At 39.1% G+C, this 25,836-nt stretch overlaps 1 protein-coding gene across 2 annotated transcripts in view; it reads right to left on the minus strand.

Moving 5' to 3' along the window:
* PPP1CB (protein phosphatase 1 catalytic subunit beta) overlaps positions 1–25,836 on the minus strand; it is a 51,919-nt gene that overhangs the window by 20,824 nt on the left and 5,259 nt on the right. For both annotated transcript variants that reach the window (XM_034952869.3, XM_055108110.2), the window contains 2 exons: positions 2,960–3,091; positions 903–1,133 (listed from right to left, as the gene is read on the minus strand). In XM_034952869.3, the coding sequence (XP_034808760.1) occupies positions 903–1,133; positions 2,960–3,091 (363 nt within the window). The remainder of the gene's footprint in view (positions 1–902; positions 1,134–2,959; positions 3,092–25,836) is intronic.

Genomic DNA, 25,836 nt, shown 5'->3' on the forward strand with positions numbered 1-25,836 from the left:
AATGCTGGAGAAACACTTGGGGAAAAAAATGTAAGCTCCATGAGAACAGAGATCATCTGTATTGTGTATTGCTTCACGCACTGTGTTCACAATAGTGCCTGCACATATAACATACCCTCAAACTTTGTCAAATCATTATATAAATCAAGGAGCTATGAGTTTGAATAGGTCTCTAACATAATTAAGGATTGAAAAAAAGCAAAAGTAGATTCTAATAGGGAAGACAGCAATAAAAAATTCAATTTGAAGATTATAATTGATTCTAAGTAGTAATTAACCAAATAAATACTTACTCCCGTATTCTAATAAAACCAAAAGACCATATTTGAACCTAGTAGGTTATTTTAATAATAACACTTGGAAACATACAATACCAAATCGGTGATTTCCTACTAATGAAAAAGAGAGTAAAATAAGGATACCCCAGAGTATTCAGTATCTTTGTCTTTCAAGGTTTACAGACATAGATTTAAATTCTAATAATATTAAACTTTGACTTTTAAATAGTTTCACAGAACTTCTCAATAATTCTTGTGACACAGGACTAATAAAAGCTGTCATACCACAAGAATGCTGAGAGCTAAAACCTTAATGGACACTAGAAAACCAAGGGCCACTGCCTACAGTGACTTCTGTTTCACCTGGATAGTTTACTAGATAAACTAATTTTAAAAGAGCCTCTTCAGCCAAGTAAGCTGCAGTCAATCTGAAATATGACCAAGGAGATCTCAAGGAACCAATTTAATTAGTAACACGTTTCCCAGTTTCAGGTTCCTCTTCCTGGCCTATGCCTGACAGATCTTATTTTGAAAAAACTCTGAATCAAAGGAACTCTTCTGAACCAGAAAATTATTAGGCAATGTTTCCATGAATTACTTTTCTAAGTCTTTATTTTCACTTACATTCATCATAGAATCCATAAATGCGATTGATGCTAGCACACTCATGGTTTCCTCTTAAGAGAAAGAAGTTCTCTGGATATTTGATTTTATAAGCCAATAGCAAACAAATGGTTTCCAAAGACTGCTTTCCTCTGTCCACATAATCTCCTAAGAAAAGATAGTTGGCTTCTGGTGGGAAACCTCCATATTCAAATAATCTCAGTAAATCTGTATACTGTCCATGAATATCTCCTAAAAAGAGAAAGAGTCAGTTTTAGAAAAATTGGTTACTGTTATAAGCAGCTTCTATGAAATGATTCCCAATGTTCACATCCTGTGTAATCCTCCCCTACCCTTGAGTATGGGCTATATTTGGTGACTTACTTCTAACAAGCAAAAGTGAGATGGGCTGTCACTTCCAAGATTAAGTTACAAAAGACTGTGACTTTCATCTTGCTTGCACTCTCTCACCTTCTTCCATGCTCGCTGATGAAACCAGCTGTCTAATGAAGCATCCCACGTAGCAAAGAACTGAGGGAGGCCTCTGACCAACAGCTCATTTGGAACTGAGGCTCTTAGTCCATCAGTCTATAAGGAACTGAATCCTTTCACAGTTCAACCTTCAGATGACTGCAGCCCGAGATCACGCCTTAATTGGAGCCTTGTGAGAGACCCAGAGCCAGAGGACCCACTAAGCTGTTCCTGAATTCCTGACCCACAGAAATTGTGAGATGGTAAATTAATGTTGCTGTAAGCCACAAAGTTTTGGAATGATTTATTATACAACAATAGATAACTAAAACAATTTTATTATCTGGTAGTTTAACTTACGTCACTTTTTAACACCAAATATGGAGACAAATAGTAAACCTTTAGAAATATGTAGTACAAATAACTTCCATTACCTTCAAGTTATTTCTATATTACATTTTAAAGAACACCTTCAAAGAATACTTTAATTCTAATCATTTTAAGATCACCTCTAAGTAACTACATTTGCTTAAGTTTATACAGGGGATTGATTAGTTCCCCCAAATTCTGAACTACTACCTCTTACTTGAAGGTGTGATATTCTAAGTTAACTGATCCATTCAACAAACATTTACTGGCCAGCTGCGGTGGCTCATGCCTATAATCCCAGCATTTTGGGAGGCCAAGACGGGTGGATCACCTGAGGTCAGGAATTCAGAACCAGCCTGGCCAACATGGAGAAACCCTGTCTCTACTAAAAATACAAAAAGTCAGCTAGACGTGGTGGCTCACACCTGTAATCCCAGCTACTCAGGAGTCTGAGGCAGGAGAACCACTTGAGCCCGGGAGGTGGAGGTTGCAGTGAGCCAAGATTGTGCCATTGTACTCCAGCCTGGGCAACAAGAGTGAAACTCTGTCTCAAAGAAAAACCAACCAACCAAACAAAAAACAAACATTTACTTAGCGAGTATCTCTTATTTGCTGGGCACTGTACAAAGGACTGTAAAAAAGTCACTGTAAAACTTAAAAGAATACAAGGTATAAAGTAGTATAATCTTCAAAACAAATTTAAATAACATCAAAGTTAGAAGACCACAGATATCGCCATATTGACCCTCTAAATTATACACCTATTTTTTTCTAACCAGTGTACTATGATGCCCTTTTCTTGACATCCTTGACAACACTAAACATCAATCTTTGGTATTTTTTTATAATCTGACTAGAGTTGGAGACTTGCTTTAAATTGCACATCACTGATTACTAAAAAAAGAAGCTGACGTCCTTATGTTTACTGGCCATTTGAATTTCTTCTAAGACCTTCCTCTTCCTATGTTATTTTTATATTGTATCGCCTTTCTCTTATTTATAAGAACTCTTTATATATTATAAATAGAACTCCTTTTATCTGTTGATATATAGCAAGTATTTTCATCTTGTCTGTAACCTGTCATTTTTATAAGTTTCAATTTTTATACACTTTTATTTAGTAAAGCCTACTGATCTGTTTTATACAAAAATTTCAAAAAATGTTTTCTCTAGATCTTAAACATGGGAGGAAAAACATGATTCAAAAGAGTTGTTTCCAACTTTACCCATTTACATACCACAAATTTTCAGCGGTGCTTCCAATTCCAAAAGAATAGGCTGGCTGAGAAAGATCTCCCGAGACTTGATACATAAGCCTCGAACTTCTGCTTCAGTCATCTGCACAATCTTTCCTGGACGACATCCTCGTACTGACAAACGATAAATAAAACAGTCAGTTTTCTAAAATTTACTCATAATAATCTTTCAAAAAGAGTCATGCCCATACTTTAAAAATCAGAAAAGTCACACAGGCAGCAAATTACCCTATTTGGTCCCATGGTTTAAAATAATGTTATTCTATGATCTTTGACTTCTATTTTCATTGTTAATGGTTCCTGATGATGCTCCTGAAGTCTGCTGTTGATGAAATGCAGTCCTGTTTTTTGCTGTCCTGTGACCAACCTGGGACCTAGTAGCCAAAGAGACCTAAAAGATTTCAGGGCCGGGCATGGTGGCTCATGCCTGTAATCCCAGCACCTTGGGAGGTTGAGGTGGGTGGATCACCTGAGGTCGGGAGTTCAAAACCAGCCTGATCAACATGGAGAAACCCCATCTCTCCAAAAATACAAAATTAGCCAGGCGTGGTGGCGCATGCCTGTAATTCCAGCTAATTGGGAGGCTGAGTTAGGAGAATCGCTTGAACCCAGGGGGGCAGAGGTTGCAGTGAGCTGAGATCGCCCCATTGCACTCCAGCCTGGGCAACAAGAGCGAGACTCCGTCTCAAACAAAACAAAACAAAACAAAACAAAACAAAACAAACAAACAAAAAAAACAACAAAACACACACACACAAAAAAACATTTCAGATCCCGCACCCTTTAAGGTCTGGCCTGCTTATCTCGCATCTAGTAGGATGTCAAAACAGCATCATTAAGAACAATGTGCTATGAAGAAAGGGAGATTAAATAGTAATTGTCAGTAGGTGATTTAGCTTCACACACTTTCTTGGAATGTTACCAGCAGTCCCCAAAATTTTAGCAACTCCTATCTCTACTTTCTGATCAAAACAAATACAAAAAAGATATCAGCTATGTATTAAAAATTAACTTATCGTTACATTCCCAATAGATCATTATATTAAAACCTCTAAAGGCTATTTAGATGGAGTGAGGCATTTTTGCATTACTGAGCCATAAGATAATATGGTTTCCAGTAACTTGTGGGATGAAGGGGAACAGAATGTTGCACGGAGAGACAGAAGAGTTCCTTATTTGCCCCACTGAACTCAACTTGTAATCATTTCCTCTCATCACCATCTCCCCTGACTCCCTTTAACCTTAAATTTACAGCTGAGCTCTCATTTAATCTTAAGTGAAAGAGCATTTAAGAAAAGAAAATAGGCTGGGAGCAGTAGCTTGCCCCTGTAATCCCAGCACTTTAGGGGGTCAAAGCGGGAGGACTGCTTGAAGCCAGGAGTTCGAGACCAGCCTGGGCAGCAAAGCAAGGCCCTGTGTCAACAAAAGATTTTTTTAAAAAACAGAATTAGCCTAGCATAGTAGAGAATTGCTTGAGGCCAAGAGGTTGAGGCTGCAGTGAGCTATGATGGCACTAGGGCATTTCAGTCTTGGTGACAGAGCAAGACCCTGTCTCTGCAAAATAAAAATAAAGGCCGGGCATGGTGGCTCACACCTGTAATCCCAGCACATTGGGAGGCCAAGGTGGGTGGATCACTTGAGCTCAGGAGCGCAAGATCGCCCTGGGCAACACGATGAAACCCCATCTCTACCCAAAATACAAAAAATTAGCTGGGCATGATGGTGCATGCTTGTGGTCCCAGCTACTCAAGGCAGAGGTTGAGGTGGAAGGTTCACTTGACCCCAGAAGGCAGAGGCTACAGTGAGCTGAGATCGTGCCACTGCATTCCAGCCTGGGTGAGAGTGAGACCCCATCTCCAAAGTAAAATAAAATAAAATAAAATTCCACATATTTCTTGCTAAAAATTGCTGATTCCTTTGTCAGGTCAATAAGAGGCTTTAAAAAAAAAGGCCTCCACATGCAAAAGCTATATATTCCATTAATATATTAATATAAAAGTAAAAAGGAGGCAATAAACAGGAGACACAGACAACATTCAAATGTGCTTTAGCAAATATGCTAGTTTATAAGACTATCCCTGAAATTCAAAACAATGATCAGCAGAACTGCTTTTATTATGGGAACTGATATAGCTTCATTAGTGCTTGTTCTCAAACATCAATTACCTACTTCTGATGCATATTTGGGTTTTTCTAACACCAAAAAGACATCTCAGCTTTAGTTTTAAATGTGGAAGATTTTAGTTTAAGAAAAAAAAAATGTGACCAGGTGCGGTGGCTCATGTCTGTAATCCCAGCACTTTGGGAGGCTGAGGTGGGTGGATCACCTGAGGTCAGGAGTTTGAGACCAGCCTAGCCAACGTGGTGAAACCCTGTCTTTACTAAAAATACAAAAAATACAAGAATTAGCCGGGAGTGGTGGCGGGTGCCTGTAATCTCAGCTACTTGGGAGGCTGAGGCAGGAGAACTGCTTGAACCCAGGACGTGGAGGTTGCAGTGAGCCGAGATCGCACCACAGCACTCCAGCCTGGGAGACAAGAGCGAAATTCTGTCTCAAAAAAAAAATATTCGCCTTGGAAGAATTAAAGGTCTCAAACTGCTTTCAGATAACAAACACACAGCTAAAAGTACTTACAAACTGTATTAACTCATTCAACAAATGTTTGAGAGTCTACTGTGTATTAGTTGTTTATAGAGAACAGCAATGAACAAGAAGAACAGTACATTATCAAAACTTAGTTGTAACTTGACTACTAAGTCAAAAGACTAATGTGGGTCACTTCAGTATGTCAATTTAAAATATTCAAATGACAGTGGTGAATATTTTACCTAGTATTTATTTTATTCCCTCTGTATAATTTTGACTTCTCAAGTAATTGTGTAACATTTTTACAGAACTATAAAGTGCTTCAACTTGTAAGTCAAGCAAATCCACAGAAACTAAAAATTTACCAAAAACACACTGCACAGAAACTTTTTATATTTTCACTGACTGTAGGATGCACATTTCTCCCTTAACTAATATCTCTGAAGTTGTGAGACTCTTGCAATTAAAAGCTTCTTACAATTATAATTGGCAGCCCCCCCCACCAACTTAGTGGCACATAAAAGTGCATTTAATAATCAGTCACATCTTAAGAGTTGATGAATGCAGTTAGAGAAGCTAAAGGTTTTCCCAATGTTTAAACTCTGACAAGAGTTTTAGAAATTAGAAATAAATTAGCCAAAGGTTGGACAGAATAAGGCAGATGTCCCAGGGCAATCCCAGCTGTCTTCCAATTCAAAAGTCCTGCTCCTTTATGTACTCTCAAGACTTCTGAAAAAAGGAAGAAATCATCCGGGCAACCTGTTACACAGGGCAACTAGACTGCTATCACAGCATCCATGAGGGATTCCAGTGTTTGGATATCTGAATGCTGCTGGATTATAAAAATATTATAAATCAGCATACTTCATTAGGTGCAAAGCACCTTCACATCAATCATTTCATTTAATCCTTTTCACACCCAAGGAATTGAAAAGAGAAGCTATTATTTCCACTGTACAATGACAGAGATTCAATAACTCACATAAGATCACAGTGCCCAGGTTTTATAAGACTGATGGGAGTGAGAAGCAGCAGAGAGGGATTCAGACTTAGTCTTCTAACTTAAAGGCCAGTACTTTTTCCACTTCACCACGTAAAATTTTTGGATCAAAAATTTCCTAGAAATTTTCAGCATGTAGTAATTTCAGACCAGATAAAATCCCATGATAGCAAATATCTACCATACTTACTACTGTTTAGAAAATATTTTAACATATTACATACATATAGTATACTAACTTTATGGGTGTAACTCAATGAATTTTAAACTATCTATATACCTGAGTAACCATCATCCAGATCAAGGTACAGAATGCTTCCTGCAACCCTGAAGATTCCCTTGTACCCTAACTAATGACAGTAATGCCTGAGGTTACTATCCTTATTGCTATCAGTATACATTGATTTGATGTATTTGTGAATTAGACTTTTAGATAAAAAGAAACATGAGAATGCTCTTTTGCTCATTATTGCATCTGTGAGATACATCCATATAATTGTGTTTAACAGTCATTTGAAATACAGGCTGAGTATCCCTAATCTGAAATCCAAAATGCTCCAAAACCGAAACCTTTTTTAGTGCTAATATGATGCTCAAAGAAAATGCTCATTGGAGCATTTCAGATTTCAGATTATCAGATTACGGATGCTTAACTGGTAAGTATAATACAAATACTCAAAAATCTGAAAAAAATCCAAAATCCAAACACTTGGGGTCCCAAGCATTTTGGATAAAAAATATTCAACCTGTATTCCATTGTATGAACATATGACAGTATCTTTACTACTCTATTTGGATTATTTCCAGTTTGGGGCTATTACAAATGCTATGAATATCCATGGGCATATTTATCTTAGGTATGTATAGAACAAAGCAGTAGAACTGCTCGGGTCAGTTTATTTCATTAAGTAGTAGATACCATCAGTTTCCCAAAGTGGCTATACCAATTCATAATCCTCCTAACACTGTTGGTCCATATCTTTACTGATACTGCAAATCATCAGTATTTTTAATTTTAGTCATTTTGTTGGGTATATGGTGGTATTCGTTGGATTTAATTTGATTTCCCCGAGGACCAAGGTTGTCAAGTACCCTTTTTTTTCTTTTTGAGATGGAGTCTTGCTCCGGCACCCAGGCTGGAGTGTAGTGGCATGATCATGGCTCACTGCAACCTCCACCTCCCGGGTTCAAGGATTCTCCTGCCTCCTGAGTAGCTGGGATTACAGGTGCACACCACCATGCCCAGCTAATTTTTGTAGAGACAGGGTTTCACCATGTTGCTCAGGCTGATCTCGAACTCCTAACCTCAAATAATCTCCCCGCCTTGGCCTCCCAAAGTGCTGGGATTACAGGCGTGAGCCACTGCACCTGGCCATTGAGTATCTTTTTCATGTGCCTAATAGACCCTTTAGGTTATCTTTTTTTTTTTTTTTTTGGACAAGTTCGTTTTTAAGTCTTTTGTTCATTCTTTAAAACTGGACTTTTTCCATCTCTTCATGCTATCTTTTGATGAACAGAAGTTCTTTAATGAATTTAAATCTTAAAAAATCTTAGTCAATCTTTTTTTGGTTAAGGCTTTTTGCATCTTATTCAAGAAATTCTTGCCTTCTCTAAACATATTTCCTTATGTTTCCTTCCAGATATTTTATTGTTTTAGCCCACTTCATTCTATAACCCATCTCAAATTAATTTTGTGTATGGTTTGATGTAAAGGTCAAGGTTTTTATCTAAGCAGATACCCAGTTGATTCAGCACCATTTATCATAAAGATCATCCTTTTCCCCACTGAACTGCAATGGCAGCTTTGTAGAAAAATCAGGTGACCACACAGGAACAGGTCTGTTTTTAGCCACTATATAGCTCATTACCCCATTTGTCTATTTTTGTATCAATACCACAATGTCTTAATTACTATGGCTTTTTATAAAGTCTCGGTATCTAGTAATATAAACATCCCAATTTTGTTCTTTAGATTTTCCTTTTGAACTTTCAAATATGTTTTAAAATTGGCTTGTGTCTAGCCCCTCCACCCCCAAACTTGTGAGGTGTTAAATTGGGAATAAGGCCGAGTACAGTGGCTCATGCCTGTAATCCCAGCACTTTGGGAGGCCGAGGCGGGTGGGTCACCTGAGGTCAGGAAGAGACCAGCCTGGCCAACATGGTGAAACCCCGCCTCTACTAAAAATACAAAAATTAGCCAGGCGTGATGGCAGGTGCCTGTAATCCCAGCTACCCAGGAGGCTGAGGCAGGAGAATCGCTTGAACCCAAGAGACAGAGGTGGCAGTGAGCCACGATCGTGCCACTGCACTGCAGCCTGGGCAACAAGAGTGAAACTCTGCCTCAAAAAAAAAAAAAAAAAGGGTGGGGGGGAGCGGGGAATAAGTAGGTAAGTCTAGACAGAATTGATATCTTCACAATTTCAAGTCTTCCAATCCACAAATATGGTATCTCTCCTTTTATTTATTTCTCTCAGCAATGTTATATACTCTAGTATGGCAGTCTTTCACGTTTTTCATTAAATGGATTTTGGCTGACATCTGTGATGTCATTTCTTTCAAATGTACTGAGGGGTGCTTTATGGTATAGTATATGGTATATTTTAGTAAATGTTTCATACATATTTGAAAAGCATATATATCCTGAAATTATTGAGTGAAGTGTTCTATGTCCACCAAGTAGGTCAGGGTGGCTGTGTTGTTCAAATCTTTATCCTCGCTGATTTTTTCCTGTTTGTTCTACTAGTTACTGAAAGAGGGGCACTGATCTATGGTTGTGGTTTTGTCTATTTTAACTTTTTATAATAGTTGTCAACCTTTCCTTTTAGTTTTAGACCTATACTATTACATATATAAAAATTTTAGATATTTTTCCATTAAATTTATCCTTTTAGCATTATATAATGCCCTTCGTTACCTCTAGTGTTATTTCTGGTTTTAGAGCTTTTTCCAACATAAATATAACCAAGTCAGCTTTCATTTGATTAATGTGTGCATGATATCGTCTCCCCCACACCCCTCTCCCCCCCCTTTTTTTTTTACTTCCTCATTTGTGTCCTCAGATTTAAAATACATCCCTTGTAAACAGTATCCATAATAGTTAGGTCTTCTGAGCTTTGCATTAATTTCAATGTTTGCTCCTTTTCTTTTTGAGATGGAGTCTCACTCTGTCACCCAGGCTGGAGTGCAGCGGCATGATCTCAGCTCACTGAAACCTTTGCCTCCCAGATTCAAGCGATTCTCCTGCCTCAGCCTCCTGAGTAGCTGGGATTACAGGCACCCACGCCTAGCCAATTTTTGTATTTTTAGTAGAGATAGGGTTTCACCATGTTGGCCAGGCTGGTCTTGAACTCCTGACCTCAAGTGACCTGTCCGCCTCGGCCTCCCAAAGTGCTGGGATTACAGGTGTGAGCCACGGTGCCCAGCCAATATTTGCACCTTTTACATTTAATATAATCATCGACGAAGTTGGGTTTAAGTCTACCATTCTGTCATCTGTTCTGTTTGTCCCATCTGTTCTTCATTCCTTTCTCTTTCCCTGCATTTCTTTGGAGTAATCAATTATTTTTTTACTATTCCATTTTCTCCTCTATTAGCTTTTCGTTATATATTCTTTTTTCATTTAGAGGTTGCTCTAGAGATTACAAATACACTTTTGACTGATTACCACCCCCCTCCAGCCTTTTGTTCTACAGTTGTCGTATTTTTGTTTCCACGTATTTTAAATCCCACAAGCCACAACTATTATTTTAAACAGTCAGAATTTGTATTTACTCACATTTATCCTTACCATTGTTCATTTCTTTCTGCAGTTCTTTGCTTTTCTCTGTTATTTTCTTGCAACACAAAGAACTTGCTTTAATATTCTCTAGTGCCAGCATATCAGCAATATATTTTCTCAGCTTTAGTTTGTCTTCATTTTACTTTACTATTGAAGGATATTCTAGATTTAGAATTCTAGACCAGCCTGACCAAGATGGAGAAACCCTGCCTCTACTAAAAATACAAAATTAGCCAGGCGTGGTGGCACATGCCTGTAATCCCAGCTACTCGGGAGGCTGAAGCAGGAGAGAATCGCTTGAACCCGGGAGGCAGAGGTTGCAGTTAGCCAAGATCATGCCATTGCACTCCAAGCCTCGGCCACACAAGCAAAACTCCATCTCAAAATAAATAAAGAATTCTAGGTTGTCATTTTTTTTCTTTCAGTGCTTTAAAGAGAACACCATTCTATTGTCTTCTGTCTTCCACAGTTTCAGGTGATAGATCAGCCATCATTCGTATTATTGTTCCCTGAAGATAATGAATTTTTTCTTCTGACAGCATTTAACATTTTCTCTTTCTCTTGGATTTCTAGCAGCTATGTTCAATATGGTTTTCTCTCTATTTACCCTGCTTGGAATCACACAGCTTCTTTAATATGTGCTTGGATATCTCTGTTTTGGAAAATTATTAGTCAATATTTCCATCCCATTGTATGTCTATCTCCTCTCTTTCTGGGATTCCTATTATACATGATAGACCTTTCCACTGTCTATCAGCAATACATAAGTCTCTCATGCTTTCTTCTGTACACTTTTTTTTTTTTCTGTCGGCACTAGATAATTTCTATTGGTTTTTGGTCAATTCAGTTTCATTAGCTTGTCCAAAACAGCATATCCTATTTTGGTGAATGAAATACTGAATTATGGATACAAAATTGTAGAAGTTTTAGATAATACCTTTCTCCAAAGAAGGCTGTTTCCTTTTAGCAGCAGCACAGCAGTAACTCATTTTCCTGAGGGCTGGTCTGTTTTAGTTTTGCCTTCAATCTTAGGCAGTGGTCATGATGGGGCCACAGTGGAAAACTCAGGGTGTAATAAGGCCCCTCTAACTTGGCAGGATTTGAACTTCCATTTTTGCCTCTCTGGCATTAGATACTGAAACGTCTGCTCAGATCTTTAGCTTTTCAGCTACTGTTTTCTACTGGGTTTCTTCTCTTGCTTATGTGTACCTCTGAAGTCAGTCAATGACTTTAGAGGGAACTGACTGCAGATTTCGAGGTTAGATTTTATGTGGTTCTCTCCTCTCCTGGACTTAAGCTTCAACTGCTTTAGTGGCCCCAAACTTCCACGTTTCTTCCTTAGCCCAGTGAGACCGTCACTTTTTATTTGGGATCTATTTCCCCTATGCCACAAACTAGGAAATGTCTCCAGGGAAAAAAGCCAGGGTGACTGGTGAGCTCACACTATATGCTTCCCTTGTCAAAGATCAAAACCCCTCAACAATTTTCTGTGTTGGTTGCCTCTTCAACAATGGAATGGCTGCCGAGAGGCACACAAAATGTGATACACTAGAAATTCAGGTGATTACATTAAAAAAATTGAGGAATGACTTGTCAAGGACTAGACACCATGGCTCCTAATCCCAATTTATTTCACCTGACTTAATCAGTCACACAACTTTGGTGGGAGCACCAAGGTTTCCTGACTTCCAGTAAGGTTATCTTTCTACAATCATGTTTACATTAGGAAAGGCAGAAAAAACTACACCAGCATTCAGCAAACTAAGGCCAAGGGGTCAAATCTAGCCCAATGCCAGTGTTTGCATGGCTAGGGGCCTAAGAATAATTTTTTACATTTTTTAAATGATTGCAAAAAAGCAAAACAAAAGAATCCTTTGTGACATATAAAAATTATATGAAACTCAAATTTTGGTGGCCATAAAGTTTAATGAAGCATAGCCACTTATTTATTTATCACTGGACACATTCATGCTACAATGGCAGAGCTGAGCAGTTGTCATGGACTACATATGGTACTCTCATCACTTCACACTGCTTTCCGGTGCATCACAAATTATACAGATGCAGTTACAACCTGGCAGCGTCATGGGTGTCACGATTATTGCTGTACTGCAACATTTTATTTACTTTTACTACCAGTGCATACTCATCATGTCAAAGCAAAAAAAAGTGAACTTTGAATGTTGTGTTTTTAAGACACAATAAAGTGTGGATTATGTTATTTAATTGGGTGCTAAGGCATTGTAGTCATTATGTAGCTGTGCTAAAAAAAACCACAACATATACTGATGTTACCAGATGGAGCACTCACCACAGCATTCCCAATTCATAGTAAAGCAATGGTGAGGGAACTTTTTAAAAAATTAAAATGAAATCTCATCACAGCAGAATTTCTTCACAAAAATAAAAATGAGTCTGCAACTCAAGTTTCCAAGTGGCCCATTTGTTAGCCAAGTTAAGTCATTTATCAATGGTGGGTTAATTAAATTGTATCTGATTGGAAAAGCTGAAGAACTATGTATGTCTTGAGACAACAAACTTTTTATTTTTTTTTTGAGATGGAGTCTTGCTCTGTTGCCCAGGCTGGACTGCAGTGGTGTGATCTCGGCTCACTGCAAGCTCTGCCTCCCCGGTTCACGCGATTCTCCTGCCTCAGCCTCCCGAGTAGCTGGGACCACAGGTGCCCGCCACCACGCCCGGCTAATTTTTTGTATTTTTAGTAGAGACGGGGTTTCACCATGTTAGCCAGGATGATCTCAATCTCCTGACCTCGTGATCTGCCCGCCTTGGCCTCCCAAAGTGCTGGGATTACAGGCGTGAGCCACCACCCCAGCTGAGACAATAAACTTTTAAACGCCATTAGCCTTTCTGTAAAAACGGTGCTTGAAGAGTTGAGAACACTGGGAGCAAAATTAGTAAACAATTAAAAAACAAGCCAAATGGTTCTGAGTGGTGTTCCTTGGCTCTCAATGACAGGTATTACCAATACTTGTTATTTGGGGAGCCAATCCCGATTCGAAGTGACTGAAAAGTTACCCTCTATAAATAATCTATGTGGAACAACTAGAGGCAAGAATATTCTCAAAGCAGCTGAGAAAAATGATTTTAGTACAACCTGAAGTGTAATCTGCTAAGATATGTCACAACTGATGGTAAAGTAGAAAAATACTTAGTTGGACTATTTTACAAAGTCTGAGAAAATGTAGGATGTTTGAAGTCTGGTGCAGTTTTTTTGTGGAAAAATATCTTAATCAGGTATTACTGAACCACAGGCATCAATGGTCAACTTCATTTGCTCTAATGAACTTAACCACTGTCAGTTACATGACTATTTGTTAGTAATAAAAGCTGAATATCCTCATTTGGCCAACCACACAGGATTTTGATGGCTTAGCAGTGACAGCTTTATTGTAATTTATTTGCATTCAGGGCTGATACTGAATTTTTTCTAAACAAGAACCACCACCCTCAATCACTATTACCAAACACAGAAGAGTTTTAGAAATTAAATTTTGTGGCAGATCTAGTAATTTTTCCCCTTTTAATTCGAGGTAGCCTCCATTCTACAAAATAGAATGAAAGCTCCCCTAAATGTTTTCTAATAAATTCAGCCTAAAATTATAAGGCAAAAAAACATATATGAGAAACTTCCATTGTGGTAAGTCATTCTGACAACTAATACTGTCTGAATTAAAGCAAGTTGCTTTATTTTTTAATTTTTTACTTTTTGAGATGTGGTCTTGCTTTATTGCCCAGGCCAGAGTGCAGTGGTGTAATCAGGCTCACTACAGCCTACTGGCTCAAGACATTCTCCTGCCTCAGCCTCCCAAGTAGCTGGGACTATAGGCACATGCCACCACACCTGGCTAATTTAATTTTCTATAAAGACAAGGTCTCACTATGTTGCCCAGGCAGGTCTCAAACTGCTGAACTCAAGTGATCCTCCTGCCTCCGCCTCCCAAAGTGCTGGGATTAAAGGCGCGAGCCACCATACCCAGTCAGCAAACTGCTTTATACATAACCCGTGCTGCCAAGTTAAGACAAGTGAGATCTTCATTCCCACACAATTTTGCAGCAGATACATTTTTTCAAACTCAAACTAGCATTCTTCAAACCTTGACTCAAGCGCAAAAAAAATTTCCATATATCAAAATCCATTTAACTGTGCAGCCGAGGAGCTTCCACCTAACCCTCTATTGGAAGTGATTAATCTGCAATGTAATGACATGCTGAAAGGCAAGTATCAGGAGAATTCTATAAATGCTTTCCAAGTGATGAATATGCAGTATGTCCCTGTGTAAAAAGACATCTTCTAAGATGAAATACATAGAATCTCACTACAGATCAGCATCAAGAGATGACCACTTGCAATCAGTTTTGATGACAGAGAACATTAACTTTGAATCTCAATTAAGCAAAATGTGTATCCTCTCCCAAAAGAATTCTGTCCTTTACTCAACCATTATATTTCACATTTTATATCAGTGTAAAAACTTTTCCATTGCAGGTTTGTCTTTCCAACGCACATATCCAAGGGTATGTGATATATATGTGTCTGTGTGTTGTGTGTATACTAAATTTTACTTTTCACTAACCTTCTGCTACTTTCCCCAGCAAGTTCTTACTTATCATTACCTCTCTAAAACAGAAAAGATGGCAAGAAAAAAGCACTAATTCCAACACCTATGCACGGTGTCTCATAAATTTTTTTTTTTTGAGACAGGGTCTCTCTGTCACCCAGGCTGGAGTATAACGGCATGATCTTGGCTCACTGAAACCTCCACCTCCTGGCTTCAGGTGCATCTCCTACCTCAATCTACTGGGTAGGTGGGATTACAGGTGTGTGCCACCATGCCCAGCTAATTTTTTGTATTTTTAGTAGAGACGGGGTTTCGCCATGTGCCCAGGCTCGAACTCCTGACCTCAAGTGATCCACTCGCCTTGGCCTCATAAAATCTTAGTAATCTTCACTGACCACTGGTATTCTAACTCTTACTCAACCCCCACCCCCAAGATTACATACTAATTAATGGCAGTTAAATCTAGACATCCTAATTTTTTCCTAGCATTTTCTCCATATTTAGCACAAAAGCCTGCTTTTAAGCAACAAAAAGGCACAAAAATAAAAATTCTACAATTGGCTAAAATGTGGAGTCTCTCTTTTTTTTTTTTTTTGAGATGGAGTCTCGCCCTGTTGCCTAGGCTCAAGTGCAGTGGCACAATCTCAGCTCACTGCAAGCTCTGCCTCCCGGGTTCACGCCATTCTCCTGCCTCAGCCTCCTGAGTAGCTGGGATTATAGGTGGGTGCTACTATGCCCAGCTAATTTTTTCTATTTTAAGTAAAGACGGGATTTCAGCATGTTAGCTAGGATGGTCTCGATCTCCTGACCTCGTGATCCGCCTGCCTCGGCCTCCCAAAGTGCTGGGATTACAGGCGTGAGCCACCACGCCCAGCCCCCTTTGCTTTTTCATTCTTTCTCTCTTGCTTTTCTTCTCCCTCTCCCACTCTGTCTTCCTTTCCTCCCCATCTTTCTCTATGCACACAACACACACACACAGTTTTAAGTGAAAAAAAATTAGGCAGCTGCTGTACTTCCCTCTCATCTTAGGACTGCCTGTTAACAATAATTAATGTGGGCCGGGCGTGGTGGCTGATGCCTGTAATCCCAGCATTCTGGGAGGCTGAGGTGGGCGGATCAGGAGGTCAGTTCAAGACCAGCCTGAGCAACATGCTGAAACCCCGTCTCTACTAAAAATACGAAAATAAGCCAGGTGTGGTGGCGCGCACCTGTAATCCCAGATTACTCGGGAGGCTGAGGCAGGAGAATCGCTTGAACCCGGGAGGCAGAGGTTGCAGTGAGCTGAGATGGTGCCACTGCACTCCAGCCTGGGTGACAGAGTGAGACTCCGTCTCAAAACAAAAGAATAACTAACGTGGATTCAGAGACCAAAATGGCCTTTAGTGGCTCTGTATAATACCACAAATTGTCTGTAATATTGTGTATATGTAAAAATATTTTTCTGAGAAGGCCCATGGCTTTCATGAATTCACAAAGCATAAGTAAAAAGTCATTTCAGGTACATTGGTAAACAAATAGCAAGTATAATGAGAAAAGAGTGAAGAAGAAAAGTGACAGATATAGGTGAGGGCTAGACATTTCAGGAATAAAGGACTTTTTTTTTTTTCCACTGCACTGACATCTGCTTTGATAATACAAAAGCAAGGATGGGTAAAACTGTTAAGTGTCTCAGTACACACCAAGTCAGTGGCACCAAACCCCACTGGTAGTCAGTCACTGTGTTGTTCATTGCAACACACATGCAGTGAAACACAAAAAAGGCAGCTTCATGTATGCCCTTTGGTAAAGCAGTACAAAAGATCAATTTTATTAAACTTCAATCTTTGAATACATCTCTTTAATAATCTACATGATAAAATGGAAATGCCCACAAAGCACTCCTGCTCCATCCCAAAGTACAATGGTTGTCGCAAAGGAAAGCACTCCTGTGACTGTTTTAGTTCCAAGCGGACCTAGACACTTTTTTTCACTAAACACTTTTACTGGAAAGTATTAACTGACAAACTATGGTTATTCAGACTTAGATATTCAACAGATACACGTGAACATGAACAAAGTGACCCTGTCATTTCAAGGAAAACAACTGACAGTACTTGTTGCCAATGATAAAATTCAAGCTTTCAAGTTACAAACTAAAATTCTAGAAACCTTGTAATCAGCACCATGAATCTGACAGCTTCTCCATAATTAAGGACTCTTCTGATGAGATCTTGTAACATTAACAAATGTCATTTCTGGATACTGTATTACATAATAAGCTGTTTCAACATCTGGACATCTGCATAACTCAGCTGAATCAATATTATCCAAATGAACAACGCGTATTATAAAGTCATGTGTAAGATCCATTTAAAGTACAAGAAAAATCAATGGATTTTAATGTAAGAGAACATAAAAATTCATGGATATAATTTCAGATTCCACATCTCTTTTAAAATTCACCTTTAAAAAACCACCACTTGCTGATTTTTGGTATAAACATCAGAGAATACCCACAATTATCTAGAACAGCTATTAAACTACTCCTCCTTTTTCTAACTACTTATCTGTAGGACTACAGACTTTCTTCATATTCAACTAAAACAAGGTATCAAGACTGAAACAAAACAGAGATGTGAATTCAGCTGTCTTCTGTTAAAAAGACATTAGATTTGCATAAAATGATGGCACTTCTCACATTTTTGCTTTAGAAAAGTTATCTTCATAAAAAACATTTATGCTAAAATGTAATATGTTGCTACTTAAAGAACAGATATTTATTTATTTATTTAGAGACACAGTCTCACTCTGTCGCCCAGGCTGGAGTGCAGTGGCGCAATCTCAGCTCACTGCAACCTCTGCCTCCCGGATTCAAGCAATTCTTGTGCCTCAGCCTCCCAAGTAGCTGGGAATACAGGCATGTGACACCACGCCCAGCTAACTTTTTTATATATATATATATATTTTTTTTTTTTTTGAGACGGAGTCTTGCTCTTTCGCCCAGGCTGGAGTGCAGTGGCCCGATCTCAGCTCACTGCAAGCTCCGCCTCCTGGGTTCACGCCATTCTCCTGCCTCAGCCTCCCGAGTAGCTGGGACTACAGGCGCCCGCCACCACGCCCGGCTAATCTTTTCTATTTTTAGTAGAGACGGGGTTTCACCGTGTTAGCTAGGATGGTCTCGATCTCCTGACCTCGTGATCCACCCGCCTCGGCCTCCCAAAGTACTGGGATTACAGGCGTGAGCCACCGCGCCCGGCCTTTATATTTTTAGAAGAGATGGGGTTTCACCATGTTGCCCAGGCTGGTCTTGAACTCCTGGCCTCAAGCAATTCCACCCGCCTCGGCCTCCCAAAGTGCTGGGATTACACGTGTGAGCTACCATGCCCGGCCGAGAACAGAAATTTTTAAATTCTCAGTTTTAACTTCTAATGCAATATTGTTAAATACCTCACATAAATAAAAGCTCATTTTCAATTCTTTACATATATGGAGAATTTGAGTGTAAGAGGGTCTTAAGACTCAAAGTTTAAGATACACTGCCCTATAGTTCCTGGCCAAAAGCAAGCATACAACAGTGCTAAATCACTTTTCACCATTTTATCCTACCTAGAAATACCTTTCCCTCTCAGCACCAACACTGATATATGTCAAACCAGATTATAAACGCTGAATAATGGGAATAGTAAAGAAACTGTTATACGTACTTACATACAAGAATAGTGCTTATATGCAATAAACAGAAAGTGAAGGAAACAGTATCTGTCACATACTTACAAGAAAGCCTTCTCAAAATTAGTATGGGGAAGTTCCAGGACTCAGTGGCACAAAGAGCTCTCTGTTAGTATTTCCTAGCTCAGGTTTGTACTAAGCAATAATGACGGCTAACATTTTCTGATCTTTAATGTGTCAAGAATTGTTTGAAGGCTCTTACTATCATATATGCAGAAGAAACTGGGGCTGAAATACACCCAGAATCTGTGTCGTTAATCATTATATAAGATGGCATCCCAATGTATCAATACTTATTAATATTTGAGTAAACACTTAACTGAGTAAACATCTGATTATCATTCAGGATTCACATAATTCTAGTAGTTGGGAGTCCAAAATTCACAAAAGCTATTCCTTTCTGTCATCTAAAATCAGACCTCACTCTTTCTCACTGACAGGTTTGCAAGTTTCTCCCCCTCAGAAGTCTGGTCTCGGCCGGGCGCGGTGGCTCACACCAGTAATCCCAGCATTTTGGGAGGCCAAGGTGGGCAAATCACGAGGTCATGTGTTCGAGACCAGCCTGGCCAACATAGTGAAATCCCATCTCTACTAAAAATACAGAAAATTAGCTGGGCATGGTGGCAGGTGCCTATAATCCCAGCTACTCAGGAGGCTGAGGCAGGAGAATCGCTAGAACCCAGGAGGAGGAGGCTGCAGTGAGCCGAGACTGCACCACTGCACTCCAGCCTGGACAACAGTGTGAGACTCCGTCTCGGAAAAAAGAAAAAGTCTGGTCTTTTTGTCTCGCTAGTTTGGCTCAAGTATTTGATAGTAATTTAAATAAAAGGCTCAATTCAAACCACATTGAGGAAACATACAAGTACCTATAAAGATTCCTTCTTAATTTACTATTTAAAGTTTTAAAATGCATGATTACAACTGCTAGATATGACATTAGTGAAAGCTATGTAACATCCAATATACCTAACCTTTTATTATGAAAACTTAGATTTTGATTTCTCCAAATCTTGAGAATGAGAGGTAGGACTAGGGGGAAGGTTAAAATGGTGTCAGACAAGTACAGTTATGCATCATTTACCAAAGGGAAACTTCCTGAGAGATGCACAGTGAGGTGATTTTGTTGTTGTGCAAACATCACAGAGTGGACTTACACAAACCTAGATGGTATAGTCTATTGCTCTTAGGCTACAAAGCATGATGCACAGTATGTTACTGTACTGAATACTGTAGGCTACTGTAACACAATGTGCTTGTGTATCTAAACATATCTAAACACAGAAAAGGCACAATGTATATACAGTAATAAAGATAAAAATATTTTTCTTTCTTCAAGAATAAATTAACCTTTGCTTACTTAACATTTTTTACTTTAGAAACTTAAAAAAATTTTTAAACATTTTGAATTTTCTAGTAACGATTAGCTTAAAACAAAAGCATATCATACAGCTGTACAATATTTTCTTTATATCCTTATCCTATTAAGCCTTTTCCTATTTTTAAAAATATTTTTTACTTTTTAAACTTTTGTTAAAAACTAAGCCATATACACATACATTAGCCTAGGCCTACAGAGTCAGGATCATCAGTAACACTATATTCCGCCTCCACATCTTCACTGGAAGGTCTTCAGGGGCAGTAACATGCATGGAGCCATCACCTCCCAGGATAACGAAGCTTTTTTTCCTGGAATGCCACCTGAAGGACATGCCTGAGTCGGTTTTAAGTTAACTAGTTTTTTAAAATAAGAATATATTCCAGGGCCCTGCGTAGTGACTCAAGCCTGTAATCCCAACACTTTGGGAGGCCGAGGCAGGCGGATCACCTGAGGTCGGGAGATCAATACCATCCTGGCTAACACGGTGAAACCCCGTCTCTACTAAAAATACAAAAAATTAGCCAGGTGTGGTGGTGCACGCCTATAATCCCAGCTACTCAGGAGGCTGAGGCAGGAGAATCACTTGAACCTGAGAGGCAGAGGTTGTGGTGAACTGAGATCGCGTCACTGCACTCCAGCCTGGGCAACAAGAGCGAAACTCTGTCTCAAAAAAAAGAAAAAAAAAGGTAAATATATAACATAGCTGTTTATTACCATTATCAAGTATTATGTACTCTATATAATTGTGTTATACTTTTTTTTTTTTTTTTTTTTTTTTTTTTTGGAGATGCAGTCTCACTCTTTCGCCCAGGCTGGAGAGCAGTGGTGCAATCTTTGTTCACTGCAACCTCCACCTCCCAGGTTCAAGTGATTCTCCTGCCTCAGCCTCCTGAGTAACTGGGATTACAGGCATATGCATGCTACCAAGCCCAGCTAATTTTTGTATTTTTAGTAGAGATGGGGTTTCACCATGTTGGCCAGGCTGGTCTCGAACTCCTGACCTCAAGTGGTCCACCTGCCTTGGCCTCCCAAAGTGCTGGGACTACAGGCATGAGCCACCACACGTGGCCTGTTGTACTTTTACACGACTGGCAGTGCAATAGGTTTACACCAGCACTACCACAAACAAGAGTAATGCATTGCACTATGACATTATGCCTATGATGTCACTAAGTGACAGGAATTTTTCAGTTCCATTCTAATCTTACAGGACCACTAACTACCTTACATGAAGTCCACTGTTGACCAAAACATCATTTGATGGAACATATGACTATACTCAAACCAAGAAAGTGTTTTGGTCACCTTGCAACTGACCAGATGGGAACTTCTGTTACTTAGGGATATTCTGATTAACATTCTTAGAATAAAATTCCTTTATGGTGAAATATGCTATGTTAAAACCTCCCAATTACGCAAGGGTGGGCACGCATCAAAAAGCAAACGCTATTCCCTCTGGGATATGCACATATCATCAATATCTCCACTTGTCTTTGCACAGATGGAGGTAAATTTGGCAAGGGAGGGTTCTGAGACCAGTGATGTTCACGAAGGTTATACATACTCTCACAAATCACTGTGCTCTACATGTGAATAGTGCAGAGGCAGAATAAAGGACAACTGCCCCCGCCCTTTTTCCTACTGTATGACAAGTACCCATCTAGACCAAGGACTGACTTCCTCTATCAAACCAGGAAAAAACTGGCTACTGGTTATTTATACTTGCATAAGCCTTGAAATGGCTAAAGCTGCTAGAAGCAGTGGCTGCTGCCTAAGGGTATCAATCTGTATCCAATCACAAATCCTAGAAGACTTGACTGAGAATCCCCATCTACCACACCACTGCTAAACCTACTGACATTTACAAACTATTTCTTCCCCTTGCCTCCCTATATGCCACCAAGATTCGAGAATAACCTTTCAGAAATACATAACAGAATTTAAGTCAGTATTTCTAAGAATCTTAACATTCCTTCATTCCTGTATTACTTTACCTGTTAGAAATGTTTGAAAATGGGGCTGGGTGCCTGTAATCCCAGAACTTTGAGACTGGCCTGGGCAACAAAGTAAGATTCTGTGTCTACCAATTTTTTTAAATTAGTGGTGCATGCCTGTGGTCCCAGCTACTTGTGAGGCTGAGGTAGAAGGATCACTTGAGCCCAGAACGTTGAGGCTGCAGGTGAGCCATGTTCATGCCACTGCACTCTAATCGGGTGACAGAGCCAGACCCTGCCTCCAAAATAAAAAATAAATTAATTTTAAAAAATTAAAAATGCATGGCATTGGAATGTATACTCTTTTAAAAGTAATAAACGTGGAGAATAAGGAAGAAAAAGACCTACTAGATGCAACTATCTTCCCCACTAATCCTGACTCTTAATATGGCTTTGTCTCTAGACTCAATTTAAATAATGTATTAAATCCCAACGAATCTTCATCTTGGATTTAGATATTTACCAGAAAAGCTCCAGGTCTGCATTCAGATAGCAAAATAAAAACACCTCTGGGCTACTTCTTCAAACTGTCAGTTTCCCTTACTTGCTGAACTTAATTCAGAGAAAACAAACACCTAATCTCTGAATCAGTTAAAAAATATGCCATGACCTTATGTCTCCTCTAGTATCTCATCCGGAAGAATCAAGGAGATAAAATATTCCTCGGGTGATCTCCCCCAGTCCCCAACATGCTCTTTTTTCTAACAAGTCTAGCTGCAGATCCACACAAAACACCTTCCCTACAGAAGTGGAGGTTGTCGGCAACAACTGACACTTCTTTCCAACCACCTAACCTTTAGGTTGCTGGGTCAGAATTAAACAATTTAATCAGTAAAGAGGCCTTAAACAACCTGGCAGCTCATCAAAAAGTTAAACATAGGGCTACCATATGACCTAGAAATCTCACTCCCAGCTATATACCCAACGGAATTGAAAGTATATGCCCACAAAAAAAAACTTCTACACGAATGTTGATAGCAGCACTACAAGTATTCACAATAGCCGAAAGAAAACAAAATGTCCATCAACTGATGAATGAATTAAAAATATGGTGTATACATACAATGGAATATTATTCAGCCATAAAAGGAATAAAGTACTGATACATACTACAACAAAGATGAATGTTAAAAACATTAGAAGAAACCAGTCACAAAAGACAACATATTGTATGATTTCACTTGTATGAAACGTCCAGAATAGGCAAATCTAAGAGACAAAAAAAAGTAGATTAGCGGGGGCCGGGAGGGAATGGAGAGAAATGGGGTGTCTGCTACCGGGAACAGGGTTTTTTGGGGGGTATAAGTGTTTGAAAATATTATACAGTTCACTGTGGTGATGGCTGCACAACTCTATAGTATACTAAAAATCGTATCCTCTAAATAGGCAAACTGTATGGTATGTGAATTATATCTGGATAAAGCTGTCATTTTAAAATGGAGGGCTTTAATATGCTTTCATTAATCGATTTCACTTTTCAAATCCATTCATTTATTTTTTTAACCTTCAAAAGGACACTACAGGCTGGGCGCAGCACCTCGCACCTGTAATCCCAACACTTTGGGAAGCCAAGGCTGGAGGATTGCTTGAGCACAGGGGTTCAAGACCAGACTGGGCAACCAACATAGGGAGACCCCGTCTCTACCAAAATAAAAAAAAATTAGCCAGCCAAGGTGTCATGTGCCTGTGGTCCCATCCACTAGGGAGGTTGAGGCAGAAGGATCGATTGAGACCAGGAAGTCGAGGCTGCAGTGAGCCATGATCAAGCCACTGCATTCCAGCCTGTCTTGAATAGGAAAAGTTAAAAGTGTAGTCTATCAGCCTAACTAAATCTTAAGAGTACTATACCTGTTTCACAAGAAAGAAAAGGGAGATACGCACTAAGAGATCACAAGCAGTGTCACAAATTCAGACATCTGACAGGTCAAAGTTAAATGAAAAATGAATTTAAAAAACAAAACAGGTACAAACACATCCCAAGATTTTCATAAAACTGTAAGTGGGCCAAAAATGTAATACAATCACATTTTGCTATGGAACTTTACACAGTGCTAATATTCTACAACTCATATTGTAATAGTCAAGTTCAGCTTCGTGGTAATATGTTAAAAAATACTTTAAGAAAAACTTTTCTATCACACAGCAAATCGCTTTTCGGTATTTTTGAAGACATTTCAATGACAAGGGAAAATGTTCATGATGTAATACTACATGAAAAATTAACTCATAAAGCTATGTAAAGAATATTCTAATGATGTAAAGCATGTGAATTTTACAAAGTATGTTAAGTATCTTTAAACAAAAATATATCAAAATTTCAACAACGGTTATCTCTGGATTGTGGAATTACAGGGGACTTCTTGAAAGAATGCTGCCCTTTCATAATCAGGAAAAAGCAAATTCTAAACAGTTTCATATTATCACATATATGACACATAATAGACATACTATATCAACTGGCACATCCCAGTTTTTAAATACCTGGATCAAGACTGTGGTTGGCAACACAGCTGGCACTCTTATTCACCCAGCAGCAGTTTTCCATACTAACCTCCTCCCAAATGCATTAGATTCTACTCATTCCACTTCACTTCCTCCAAAATAAACTTAGCACTTATAGTTTGAATGAAGTTCCCCAGATGATTCTGCTATACTCCCATTTCCCACCCCTCTTTGAGAACCACTCATCTAAGTAAGAAGCTTTTACCGGATTTTCCAGAATACTCATACAAACTAGCTTCAATTTAAATGATCAAAACACTATGGTAAGCCACAAGAATGTGGCCAACAGGGTCACTACAGGGGATAAAGTAGAAGTCTTTGGTTTTTAGTTCTAAGCAAAAGTTAATCCAAGAAAACATACCGAAAGAATATGCACCATCCAAATAATAAAATCAATATTTCTGTTTTACATTAAATGGCATGTATGTATTAAAATGACCTAAAGGACTCTTTGAAAATATCATATCAAGGTCGGGCGCAGTGGCACATGCCTGTAATCCCAGCACTTTGGGAGGCCAAGGCGGGTGGATCACCTGAGGATGGAAAGTTCGAGACCAGCCAGGCCAACATGGTGAAACTACTAAAAATACAAAATTAGCCGGGGCGTGGTGGCACGCTGTAGTCCCAGCTACTTGGGAAGCTGAGGCAGAATAATCGCTTCTGCAGGGGCAGAGGTTGCAGTGAGCCAAGATCACCCCACCGTACTCCAGCCTGGGTGACAAGCGCAAAACTCCGTCTCAAAAAAACAAAAAACAAAAAAAACTTATCAATAATACGCCCACCTAAAAAAGAAAAACAAAAAGCAACTCATAAAATGTAGTCACCAGAAGTGTGTATAGCTGATCTGCGATTTAATACAGTAAAAAAGAAAAAACAATCAGGAATATGTTGTGGGGCTACAATCAGCATTTTAAAATGAGATCAGGTCCTGCTGAATGTTTTCCCCTAATGCAGAGACAATTCTTGCCAAATTTTTACTTACACGTTCATTTGACACTAAAAACACTAACCATAGTTATTCTTGCTAGGCAGCTTTACAAAATATCACTAACTAGCATCTAATATCACTGAAAATCCAGGTGGACAAAATTTTCTTTGAAGATTAAAAATAATTATTTACTAGAAAATTCAAGTCTGCTCTGGACAAGTCTTTCAACAGGTCTGGATCTGGGAAGGAGCTGAAAAACCTAGAATATTTAAGAATCCCTTGGGGGCACTGTCAAACTAAATATGCTTCTGTAGGATGAAGAAGTACTGAAACCTACTGATAGAATGTGTGCTGAACATAGGACAGAGAGGAGGCTGAAAAAGCCTGAAAGACACTTGTTTAGA

This window comes from Pan paniscus, chromosome 12 (assembly GCF_029289425.2).
Source record: "Pan paniscus chromosome 12, NHGRI_mPanPan1-v2.0_pri, whole genome shotgun sequence".
NCBI lineage: Eukaryota > Metazoa > Chordata > Mammalia > Primates > Hominidae > Pan > Pan paniscus.